Source organism: Malurus melanocephalus, unplaced genomic scaffold, assembly GCF_030028575.1.
Source record: "Malurus melanocephalus ecotype Western Australia unplaced genomic scaffold, MMel_1.1 scaffold_108, whole genome shotgun sequence".
Taxonomy (NCBI): Eukaryota; Metazoa; Chordata; class Aves; order Passeriformes; family Maluridae; genus Malurus; species Malurus melanocephalus.
The window spans coordinates 1590877-1602653 of NW_026623340.1; the positions used below are offsets into that span (position 1 = coordinate 1590877).

At 47.3% G+C, this 11777-nt stretch overlaps 1 protein-coding gene across 1 annotated transcript in view; it reads left to right on the plus strand.

Moving 5' to 3' along the window:
- Positions 1-11777, plus strand: part of TNIK (TRAF2 and NCK interacting kinase) — a 141062-nt gene that overhangs the window by 24513 nt on the left and 104772 nt on the right. The window contains exon 2 of the mRNA XM_057369417.1: positions 2058-2123. Within this exon, the coding sequence (XP_057225400.1) occupies positions 2058-2123 (66 nt within the window). The remainder of the gene's footprint in view (positions 1-2057; positions 2124-11777) is intronic.

Below are 11777 nucleotides of genomic sequence, written 5' to 3' on the forward strand. Positions count from 1 at the left end.
GAGCCTGGGATGGTGGCAGGGTATGCTCTTTAGTTTGAGGATTTGTGGAAGGAGGYTGGGAAACATATTGCAGAAAGGAGTTGTTTTTATCAGAAATGGCCAGCTGCATCCCTGGATGTTTCTCCAAACCTCCTAAGCATATGCCCTAGGCACGGCTTTCTTCTGCCTTAATCTCCTAGTGAATATTCAAAAATAGATATACTTGTAGCACTGGAAAAGCCTCTTTCAGAGTTGTTTCAGCACTGCAGAGAACAACCCTTAGGAAAGAAAATCAAAAAATAAACAGCAGCTGCTGCCATGTTTYCCTCTCCCCCGCCTCCTCACCCAGTGTGGAAACCCAGTGTCGGTTCCTGTTCCCATCCCTTCCTGGCATTTCCCTGCCTGGTACCAAGGCAGCAGAAAGCACAGGCTGTCCACACCCAGCTGAGGTGCTGCATGCTGGAAACCTGTTGTGCAGCAGCTTCACCTGTGTCTGGATGAAGGTGGATGGATGTACCCAGGATCCCAGGGCAGATTTGTCCTCTGTGGTCTCCAGTYCTCCTCCAGCACAGCTTCCCTGCCCTTTCCTGCAGGTTGTGCTACTGAAGGCTGAGCAGGGTTCCCACTCTGGAGTACCCCAGGGGCTTCCTGGGCAGCCTGAGGAAGCTGCTCCTGTGTGATGAGGAACAGGCAGAAGGGGGATGTGGCATTTCTGAATGATCAGAGGGATTGCTGTGACCCTGTCACGGAGCTGTACTGAACCCCAGCATCTCCATGGCTGCACGTGTTCCGGGCTGGGTGGAAAGTCACATCAGGACTCAGATTAATTTACTTTTGTAGCATTTTTACTGGGCTGAACCTCGCTTCTCAGCTGCTCACAAAGACCCAGTGTYTGATTTTTGGACCCAGAAGCATCTTGAGTTCATGCAGCTTTGTAATGAATGAAACCTCTGTGTCCGTAAYGGGCTGGTGGGTGTCCATCTCCTCAGCTGCTGGCTGATCCTCCTTGGCCTCTTGGAGCTGGTGATGGACCTGTCTGCATCCCCTTGGATTGCAGCTGGCATCCCTGGGCTCACTGGAGTGCCAGGTCATCTCAAGTGACTCAAAACCCAGCAGGAAGGATGAGGATGAGGATGGCTGGTGGTGTGGGAGCCTGGCTGGGTGGGCTGGGTGGTCACAGGGGCACACAAAACCCTGGGATGTCAGGACGCCTCCACATCCTCTGAGTTCCAGGGAGATTGTGCTCTCCAAACTTGGAGTGATGAGGAAAAGGAGGAGGAGCGGGAGAGTATAAATAAAGCTTCTGGAAGGGGAAAACCCACCGAGAGGAGAAAATAGCAGYGCTGGTTATTCTTTCTTTCTTTCCCCACACTCCCTCGTAGCTCAGTGCTCGTATCCTCTTTGGACTGTGCTGGTGGGTGCACGTGTGTGTGYGGCTGCACTTCCCCTGGCTGGGCACACGCCAGGCACTGGGGGATCTGGGGACAGCGCTTGGTGCCTCACTGCCACCCTCCCAAAGCATTGTGTCCTCATGTAACACTTCCCTAGATCTGCTCATCTCTACTGACAACCAGGATGGCATCAGCCAGCATGCACCAAATCAAAAATGGCCTTGAGACTGACACACACTGACCTCAGGAACAGACCTGGAAAATCTGTTTTGAGCCCCAGAATGACATTCTGCCAGATAGCTTGTTTTATTCCAAAGCTGAWGCATAAGGAAAGCTGAGTTTTAATRGCARATGTTTGCTATTGCATTTAAAGCACACGCTGGGTGTTCATACATGGAGCAGATGACAGTCAGATGGATGGGTGCTCACTCACGGGCACCTTCCTGGCATCTCCCAGCCCAGTTTCTAGGGGTGGGCAGCACTGGGCAGGTCYGTGCTGCCCTCAGTGCTGAGGCTGTCACTGGGATGGTGCTGTGTTTCTGCTCATTGTCACTTTATTTCCATTCCTGAAAACCTTAAACTCTTCAAAACCCTTGTCAGGGAAATGTTGATCATCGCTGAATATGAATTTTTTTTTAGAATTCTGTAAGTATTGCTTATTAAATAGTTTTTTTTCTTTTTTCCTAGGATCCTGCAGGAATCTTTGAATTGGTGGAGCTTGTTGGCAATGGTACCTACGGGCAGGTCTATAAGGTAAGGGTGAAGTGACCCTGTTTGCCATAGTTGTGTGTTGAACATGGAGCATCCCAGCACATCACCTTGGCTAGGCTTTGACCATTTCAAACCTGACAAGAAGCCTGGCTGAACTCTGCCCTTTTGGTCTTGTGTGCAAGTACCGTGTAGCGCACCGAGCTCTAGTAATCAGCAATTCACATTAGTTCTGAAGCTGTCACAAGAGAATGAAATGCTTTTTTTCCCCCCTTTCCTCCCAGTTGCTTTTTATCGATTAGATGATGAGGAGGGAGTGAGAAGTCTGTTCTTTAATAGCTAAATCTCGATCTCTTCTAAGAGCTGAGTTTACRGCTGCAGTAGGCTGCCAAATGAGTTTGCTACAGTCTAATGCTCTGCTTGCACACGGGCTGGCTGCTGTCCTTTCCACTGGCAGAAACCTGCTGCAGGATTAAAAACACTACTAAAATGTTTTTATTGAAATGCCTGTTACAGTCAGTGGGGTTGCTTTAAATTTCTATAAACATCTGGAAGCAGCAATCCAGATTAGAATAGTGAAGGGACKGTGGAGAGCAGGATTAAAAACCCATGAACTTCTTTACAAGAATATTTAAAATGCCCACCTCTGCTGTGGGAGTCCCAAACACATCTTAGCTTGGGTGGGATTTCCAAATTTTGTCACCTTGGTGGGATCTTTTTATGGACAATTCTTGTGCATTTGGGGAGGGATTGAATTATTTCAGAGTCTGGGGTTATCTGTGCTTACATATGGTGGGGAGAGGTTTTCATGTCATGGTTGCATGAGGAGTTTGGTGACTGTTTTGGTTCTGCTGGGAGTCAGTACTTCCCCTGGGCCTCATTCTCCAGTAAACTCCTGTGTGTGTGGGCACAAGTGCTGTATACACATGTACTCACACATGTGTGGGCACACCGGGATCCTGTTTACCCGTCGTGCCCATGTTTCATTTTGACTGTGGAAAGGAATTTACTCATGTGTTCCTACTCTGTGGTTTTGGAGACATAGCTCTTGCCTGTCAGGCTCTAAAAGACAGTGAGCTGCCCCTGCTGAAAAACACTGTGTTTATAGAGCCAATGTTCCCCATCCTCCTGCTGCTATAGGCTAATCCTGTCAGTAGAAGATTGAGGGATTGAAGTGAACCAAAGATTAAATGGAACTTCTGGAGTTTTAAATGTGTGAATTTTTGAACTGGAATAGATAAAAAAAAACCAAACAAAAATAAAGGAAAAGCCACCCCACTCCTAAGCTGTTCTCACCAAGGTTATATTCCAGGGAGCCTTCCCCTCTGGTGTTCATTGTTTTCCCACCATGTGCTCCCTGCCACAGGAGCTCCCTTCCGAACTGTTTTTCTTCTCAGCTTCTAAAATAACGGTGGAAGGTGACCTAATTTTAACTGGTTCATATTTCTAACAATCTATGGAAACTATGTGCCTGTAACGGCCTTTTCAAAGCGTCATGTTTTTGTGGAGAGCAGAAAAGGGAAATAAACTGGTGCTGCTGGTTGTGTGGCTCAGCTGATCGGGTTTCCTCTTTCCGGGTTCAATTCTTTYGGTGAGTCTGTGTGTTACCTCAAAGAGCAAAAAAAAAAGCCACCCAGAAATGTCCCAAGTGTAGGCTGAACTTTTCTGTGTTCCTTTTTCCCATGCTGTACGAGGGGAAATCCTCCTCTTAACTGTTTTTAACTTGCTGGAGTAACCGGATTGTCCTGGGTGTGATTCACGTGGTGCCGGTGCCAGACGGGATRGTGACGGGGTGGAGGGGAAAACGTTGCTGTCCAAACCAAATTAGTAAGCATTGAGGTATGAGCTCAGGCTAAGACAGCTCTCTTCAGCTGAAGTCCTGGAGTAGCACACKCTCTGTAAACAAAAGGAGACTTTGATATAAAACATACATAACTGTTTATGGTGTCCCACCCTAAAAGCCAGCACGGAAATAAGATCTCTGCGATTCTTTTTGTCCAGATACCACCGCTGTATTTATCTCTTAGAGCAAAACAAATGGATCAACTTTCAAGACACACAGACCTTMTGGCTCCATTCTAAATCAGCCCTTAGAAGGGATCCATACCTAGGAGCAGCATTCTCTGTAATTAGATGGTTGTTCCACTGCCATTTCCAAACCCCTCTGAGGCAGGGCTGGAGTGTTCACAGAATCATTTAGTTTGGAAAAGGTCTTTCAGATCGAGTCCAGATTGCCAAGCATTGCCAAGCCCACCATTAAACCGTGTCCCTAAGTGTCACAGTGTCACATCTGGACATCTGTTAAACCCCTACAGGGTGGTGACCCACCCCTCTGAGCTGGTGTTACCTGAGGTGTGCCACTGCTGCCCTGCTAGAGGTTGTGTGTGCCTCTGGCTGTGTTTTTAGGTTCTGGTGCTGGCTGCCAGCCCAGACTCTGCAGGTCCAGCCCATGCAGTCACCTGGTGAGCATCACCTCCCCTGCCAGGGCTGGTCCCTCTCCAGTGCTTCAGAATCTGCTGTTTTGGAGAGGCTGGGGTGCCTTCTCCTTGCTCGTAGGAGGGGAGTTGTGTTGGCCAAGCTGGTGCACCCTGAGAGCTCCCAGAAGGAGGGCACCCATTGCCAGAGCGTTTCTGTGCCCTGGGATGCTGCTGCTGCTGCTTTGATGCTGCTTTCTGGGTCATGGTTTGAAGATCCCTTTCAGTGGTTCACAGCGTTTCTGTGAATCAAAGCCTTGTTCTCTGAGCCTTGCGCTCGAGGCAAAGGCAACTGGTTTGGTTTGACCTCAGTATTTTCAAGTAAAGGTCTTTTTTAGCTCAGGACAGCAGGTTAAAATATCCCTGTTAAAAAGTTMAAGTTCTCCTCAGCTCTTACCATATCCCAGTGACACCTGGGCAGCGACCTGCTCTGCTCTCCCCTCTCTAACYCCAACCAYSAGCTCTTTGCTTTGGAAAAATGCMGTGAGAAATAACATTCCTTGTTCTYTGCTTAACAACCTCTTGTGAATAGCTCGATTTTTATTTTAATGAGGGACCACACTGGTGATGATTTATCTCTCTAATTGAATCGGAAGCTTTTCTTTATTTTCCAATAATCCAGCATCTAATGTAACAGATTGTAAACTGCTTTTGATGAAAGACTGAGAACTTGCTGGCTTCTGTGCCAGACGTTGTTGCAGTGGTGAATTTTTGTATCCTTGGATTTTAATTTTTATTACAGGTATTTAAGGAAACGACTGTCAGGAATACAATGAGTTGGGCTTGGGAAATTGAGCCTTTGCCACATTGGTTTTTAGCTGATGGCTGAAAGCAAAACTCTAAACACAAAACCCACACTCTAAACTTTTAAACAATAACCCASAACTGGTGGGGTGTCCAGCACCAATAAATACGTGGGTTCAAAGTAAAAAAACCCTAGGTTACKCAGAAATACCTGTCCAAGACATGTTTGCAGACCTTGGAGACACATGCAGTGGGCTACTTACTGTGCACTGAGTAAGTGGAAAACCAGAGCAATCCCCCAGTGTTTTTATGAGTTTAGCCACGGCCATTCACACTGTGGCCCATGGATGGTGTCAGCCTAGAAGGATTTTGATACAAGCCTTTGCAGTAGTGAGAAAAAATCAGGAAATAGGTCAGATGGCAACCTTTGCACCCCTCATCTTGTGTATTTTACAACACTGAGGTAAATGATGTTGAGATTACGTATTTGACTCTTGCCAACTGTGCCAGGAGGACAGTGGTCATTAAGGCCAAGTAGTGCTTTTCCTTGTGCCCTGGGGATGTGGGTCCCCATTTACAGCTTCAGCAARGTTTCATTTTACAGGGTATGAGACAGAGTGTGTGACACCTCTGTAAGTGCACAGTCACTATTGATTGTTTAATTATCTGCTAAATGCCATATAATCACCAAGCTRTTACGTAGCAATAGTCTGTGCTCTAATTTAGAGCATTTGGGATCCACGTGCCACCAGTGTCAGCTGTGGCCCTCCAAGGAGCTCCTTTGCCATCACCATTTGATGGAGCAGGGCAGGGGATTCACCCCAGGGCAGGTGGAGCACCTCTGCAGCTTCCTGGCTGCCCACAGATTGTGTCCTCTGCCAGCCCAAGTGAGAGAACTCTTTGAGGGGAATGGGTTTTTTTCAATTACTCTTTGTTGTGTGCTCCGTGTGTCTGTCTGGAGGACTGTACACAGGGGAAAAGGCCAAAGAAATGCATCCCAAGGTCTTTAGTCAGAACATTTTATTGCCCAGCTGGTGTTTGCCAGAAGCCAGGGCTGATCCACSTGGAGGCCAACGCCCAGGTTTGACCCAGTAGATAGAGATTTTCAGGTGTGTGGGTATGAGAAAGTGGATAAAATACTTGAAATCTGAGGTCATGTATTGCTGGAGAGCTGGGACAATTAGGTCCCTGAGTCAAACCTGTGGGAATGTCCCAGGTACAAGCCTGTGTTTGATAAWGTTGTTCCAGAGTTTGCAGATGCCAGAGGAGGAGGGATAATTTATATCCTGTGCTTCTGGGTGCTGTTTGTGCACTCCCTGCACAGTGRCATCCTTCCTCCAGGCATCCCTGGGCATTCCACCTGTACTGGTGGGRTAGCAGGTAGATATCCTAAAGAAAGGCTTTTAGAAGACTCTTTTTGTTTCCTTTTATGTTATTTTGAGGGTGGATATGAGAAAATAGAGTGAGGTCTATGCTATGTTGAACTTACTTGACATCTGTCTCAGTCTGGCTGCTGCTGATCGAGTGCTGGGCCCTTGCATCAGCCCTGGTGAGAACAGAGACTCTGCAGGTTCCTGGGTCATTRTTAGCAGTTCAGATAATTAGCCTGAGTCAAGAATGACAGTAATTGTTTTTAATCATCAGTTGGTTGATTTTCTCCCTTTCTGAAAGGCTGATGGTCAATAGTTCGATAATTAATCACTGTTGCTTTAGCCATGAAAGAAGCTGCCATGCTGCACACAATTAATATTTCCTGGGGATTGTTGCTGTAAAGAATTAACTGTGGTTTACACACATAGCTTTTACAACAACCAAGCAGCTCTAACTCTAGACAGCCAGCTGTTGCATTTGAAGGTGCACTGTGAGCATTTATCTCTTCCCACCTTYTTGTGTATAAAATGAACTGTGATGTTGTGAGGTTGGGTGTGACTTGATCACATTGGTGGTTCTGGTTCTGGTGTTGCATCCTCAGTTTTGGGTTCTTGTTTGTGTTTTCAAGAGGTTGTTTTTGTGGCAGGACAGGCTGAGTGTGACCACACATGTGTGAATGTGCGTAGCCATCCCTCCTCATGCTCTGATCACTGCACACGAGGGGCTGGTCTCTGGTTTGGGAAGCTTCCTGGCTGCTCTGAGAGCCTTCTCCAGGGGATTGAGGCAGGGAAGCACTTTGTGTCTGCCCCTCTTCCTCATCCTGGGCTTTTCCTCCCCCTGGGATGGTTTTTTGATGATGGTTGGACTGCTCACATCCAATCCAGACACAAACCCTTGTGGCCGGGCACCCCTCAGCACCTTCAGGGTCTGTGTCAGTGTGAATGGATTTACAAGACTTAAAAGCTGCTTTATAGTCCTTGTGTGTTGCAATCACAGTATTAAATATGAAGCCATTGTTTCTGCTGGGATGGTTCCATGTGCTGGCAGAGAGGATGGTGATGCTGCTGGGCGGGGATGCTCACCAGGGCTGGGGTCTCCACTGCTTCCAGCAGCTCAGAGTTTCTGCTGGACTTTTATCAGCTCTTCCTGGGTCCCAGGAAGGGGCTGGGCTGGAGAACTGGTGTGTGATAAYGCCTGCCAGCCTTATCAGGAGGAAAACGGGCGACCTCAATTTATCAGCTTTCCCACAATGTTATAGTAGCTCTGGAGGAGAAGGTCCTTTCCATGCTGACTCAAATGGAGTGTGTGTGTGTGTTTCTGAAACGCAGATTTGTTTTTGCCATGCAGGCAAGGAAGTCTGAACTGGAAAATGCTTAAAATGATGCTTCATTCTTACAAAAAAAAAAAAAAAAAAAAAAAAAAAAAAAAAAAAAAAAAAAAAAAAAAAAAAAAAAAAAAAAAAAAAAAGCTTTGTTACCAGAGCAACTGGTACATCTTGTGCTGCTTCATTTCTCTGAAACACAGAGCGAGCCCTCAGCCCTCCCTCCCCCCAAGAAACCAGCCCCCACACACCTACGCACCAATATGTCACGTTAGCTTTGCTGCTTTCTGAATAATGTAAGGGAAAGGTGCTTTTTCAGTCCTAGAGAACGCAGGTTATAAAAGGTGATTAAAAATGTTTCTGTATTGCCTCCCTTTTTMATCTCCATTCCCTTTCCCTCCCTGCTGGGTTTGTGAAGGGAAAGGGCAGGGTGAAGGTCAGGGACAGAGTGACGTGTCTCTGGAGTGACATTTGTCCAGTCTTCCTTGCATTGGGTGCTCTGATTCTGTTAATACCTCATAATTTTGCAGGACAAAAAAAAAACCCTGCAATGTCTTAGGGTTAAAAAAGCTGCTTTTGAAGATGCCAGGTAAAGCCAGTGGTGCTTCAAAGCGTGGAGAATGTGGTGGTGGGTCTTGCAGTGCTGTTTGTGTGGGTGCCAGGCATGGGCAGGGACAGAGGGACAGCATCCCTTGAGATGCTCTGCAGGTGACAGGAGCCAGCACCATGTCCAGTGCCACCCTCCCTGTCCCAGGAATGGCTGGACTGGCAACTCAGACTTGTCTGTTCTCAGTGCTTTTGTGAGGACACTTAAAGTGTGGGGTGCGTTGTGGGGGAGCTGTTTGGAAAAAGAGTCAGTGTTCAGAATTGGGGTTACAGCGTGTGAAAGCATCACTCTGGTTTGGGAGGGGTGGCTGCTGGGCTGCTGGAGCTCCCATGGCTCTGCTCGCTGTCCCATCTTACCAGAAATGTTTTACAGGGGTGTGGCTGTGGCTGGTGGGTGAGCTGTGGGTGCTGTAAGGCTCGGCTGGGTTRCAAAAACCATTTACTGTCAGCCTATATCCGTCTGCCGGTAACCCTGGGCTGCAGGGCACAGGGGAGGAGCTTCTTGCTCTCAGCAGGAACTGGTACCTGCTGTTTTTTGCAGTTRTGAACTTGGATATTGTATTTAAGAAGTAATAGGTTCTTCTAATGAATGGGAGCCTCGGGCAGTGCTAGGGGAACATGGAGCCAGGTCCTCACTGCTGTGAGCTTCTCCTGCGACCTTTGCTAAATGATTTTTCTCCTTTCCCAACTTTCCTTTCCCATTCTTGTCCTTGTCCCTTTCCCCATATAACCAGAGTATCGCTGGGGTGGTCTGGGGGGCAGAGCTGGCAGCTGCTGGGTGGTACCAGCATTGGAAATCCATCTGTGAGGTGCTGGGGGGGCTGGGTGCTCCTGCACCAACATTTTGGAAACAAAAGGCTGGGAGCGAGGCYGATTCCCAGAGGAGCAAGAACAGCAGCTGCTACTAGGTCAGCTGAGGAAAACAACCGAGAGAAGCACTGRAAAGTAGGTTTTGGAGCTGGGAGGTGTTCTGTTCCTCCCAGCTCTGAAGGTGCCACTCTCAGCTAGGAAGGCACATTTCAGAAGGCTCAGAGAAGAGGATGGGAGGAGCAGCAAGCTGTGAATGTTGGTCCAGGCTGTGGATTTGAAGCACTTGTGAAYGCTGTGGTGTTTGTCTTCAGAGAAGTTTCTCGCTCGTCTTTTTTTTTTTTTATGTCATTCCAAATTTTGATGTAGCTTGGCTCGTGGCTGACCCTGAGGACTTGGAGGCGAGCGATGCCTACGGGGAGCCGGCTGGAGCTCTGCAGCTTCTCCTGGCTCTGCTTTGAAGGCTCWCTGCACAGAGAATGGTGTCTCTCCTGAAATTTGCCGTTTATTCTTAGGTTTACCTGGGAAGCCCTTTACACTAATTACCTAAAGATGGAAAGTGCTAAGCAAACACAGCCTGCTTCCAAATGTTGTAGGATTTTTTCCTCTTCTTGCATAAGAATGGCAGATTGGCNAGAGTGAATAGATATATAGTATTTTAATCAAATATTTTACTTGTATGGTCTGCTATGACTTTTTTTTTTTTTTTTTTTTTTTTTTTGTTTTGGATAAGTCTTCACATTTTTTGTGTATGTTTAGGTCTTAAATTCTTGTGTTGAAATATGCACATGGAAATGTGTGGCTAGGAGCTCAGCTCCATCCCCACATCCCCTTGTCCCTTAGCACATCTCTGCTCATGTGTAGGTGGCTGGGAAGGAGTTTGGGGCTGCAGACAGTGCTGCAATCAGCTGGAGAGGGATGTGGGGGAACCTGAGCCTTTGTTAGAAAGAGCTGTGACCCTTCAGCCCTGAGAGTCCTGTCAGGTGCTCACCTTTGGATGTGGAGCATCCCAGCCCATRTTCTCAGCCTTTGGGCTGGCCTACATACCTGTGCATTGATGTCCCAGGCATTGCTGGGATTCTCAAACTTCCCTCTCTGCTGGAGCAGGGCAGAGCTCTTAAAAAAGCACTGGTAAATGGTCCTTTTTCATGTGTTGCTTTGGTTTCCCAGCAGAGAGATTGTGATGGAATCCATCCAGGAGGCTCAGCAGTGCCCCACAGCTCTGCAAGAGGATGGGGAATTTAAGTGCTGGGTTGGGGCTGGTGGGCTTTCTGTTTATGTGAATCTCTGATTTAGTGTGTTGGTTGGACCTGGGGTCTGTAGGAATCTCCTGGGTTGTTGGGTTAATTCATTTGTGGGGCTGAGGGGTTTCACCAAAAGTCACAGCAGGAGGAGCACCCCACAGTGGAAGGAGTGCTGCTTTGCTCCAGTTTTTGATAGTTACAGGGATGTTTGTGGCCCTTGGCACTGAGATTCCAAAATCTGAGCATCCAGAAGTCTCCAGCCAATCTTCCCCCATCCCCAGCCAGGATGTAAAAACCTCTTCAGAGTTTGAAGCTCTCACGGGCACCACAAAAGGCTGAAAATGCATCTTTATTGCAACTCATCAATGCAGAGGTAGAAATTCACATATAAGCAGTGATCAAGGCTTAGGAAAAATTACAAATTCCTCTGGACTTGCCATTAGTCTCTTATTTTTTTAGAGCAGTTATGGCTGTAGTCGAAGTGGGCAGCACCAGTGGAAATGCCATTGCGTTCCTGGGCTTCAGAGATTTTTCCTTTCACACTTTAATTCAGCAGGTCCAGGATCAAGGCCAAACCTTTTCTTGTCTACATAACTAATAGAAATACAGCCAGYTCAGCAGAATTTCTGTAAATAGCCTGTTCCAGATGAATTGTGAATTGTGTATGTGAATGCCAATAAGGCTAACACGAGGGGTAGTTTGCCAAAGAAAATTGAAATCTTGTGTTGGAGGAACAGGCTTCTGAAACACAATGTCAAATTACATTTTTGGACTCTGCAGAAACATTGTTTGCTGTAGTCATGAAACTGCCCAAAATGCAGAAAAGTCTTGATCCGTGGCACTGAAGGGCAGCATCCAGTGGGTGAGTCCTGGTCACACAGAAAACACTCAGCATCAGCTGAAAATCTTGTAGCAGCCAAGCAGTGAGATGCTCCTTGAACACCTGCTGAAAGGACTCCTCCAGTATTTTTAGTGTGGTTTTTTTTTTTTTTTTTTTTCTTTCAAGCCCCAGCATCTGTTTGGATAGCCATGGCATGGGTATCTTTTTGGAGTTTCGCGGTTTTCTTTCTTCAGAATCCACACAGATTTGAGGATCAGGGGTGTGGTGGGCATCACAGGGAGGTCACTCAGC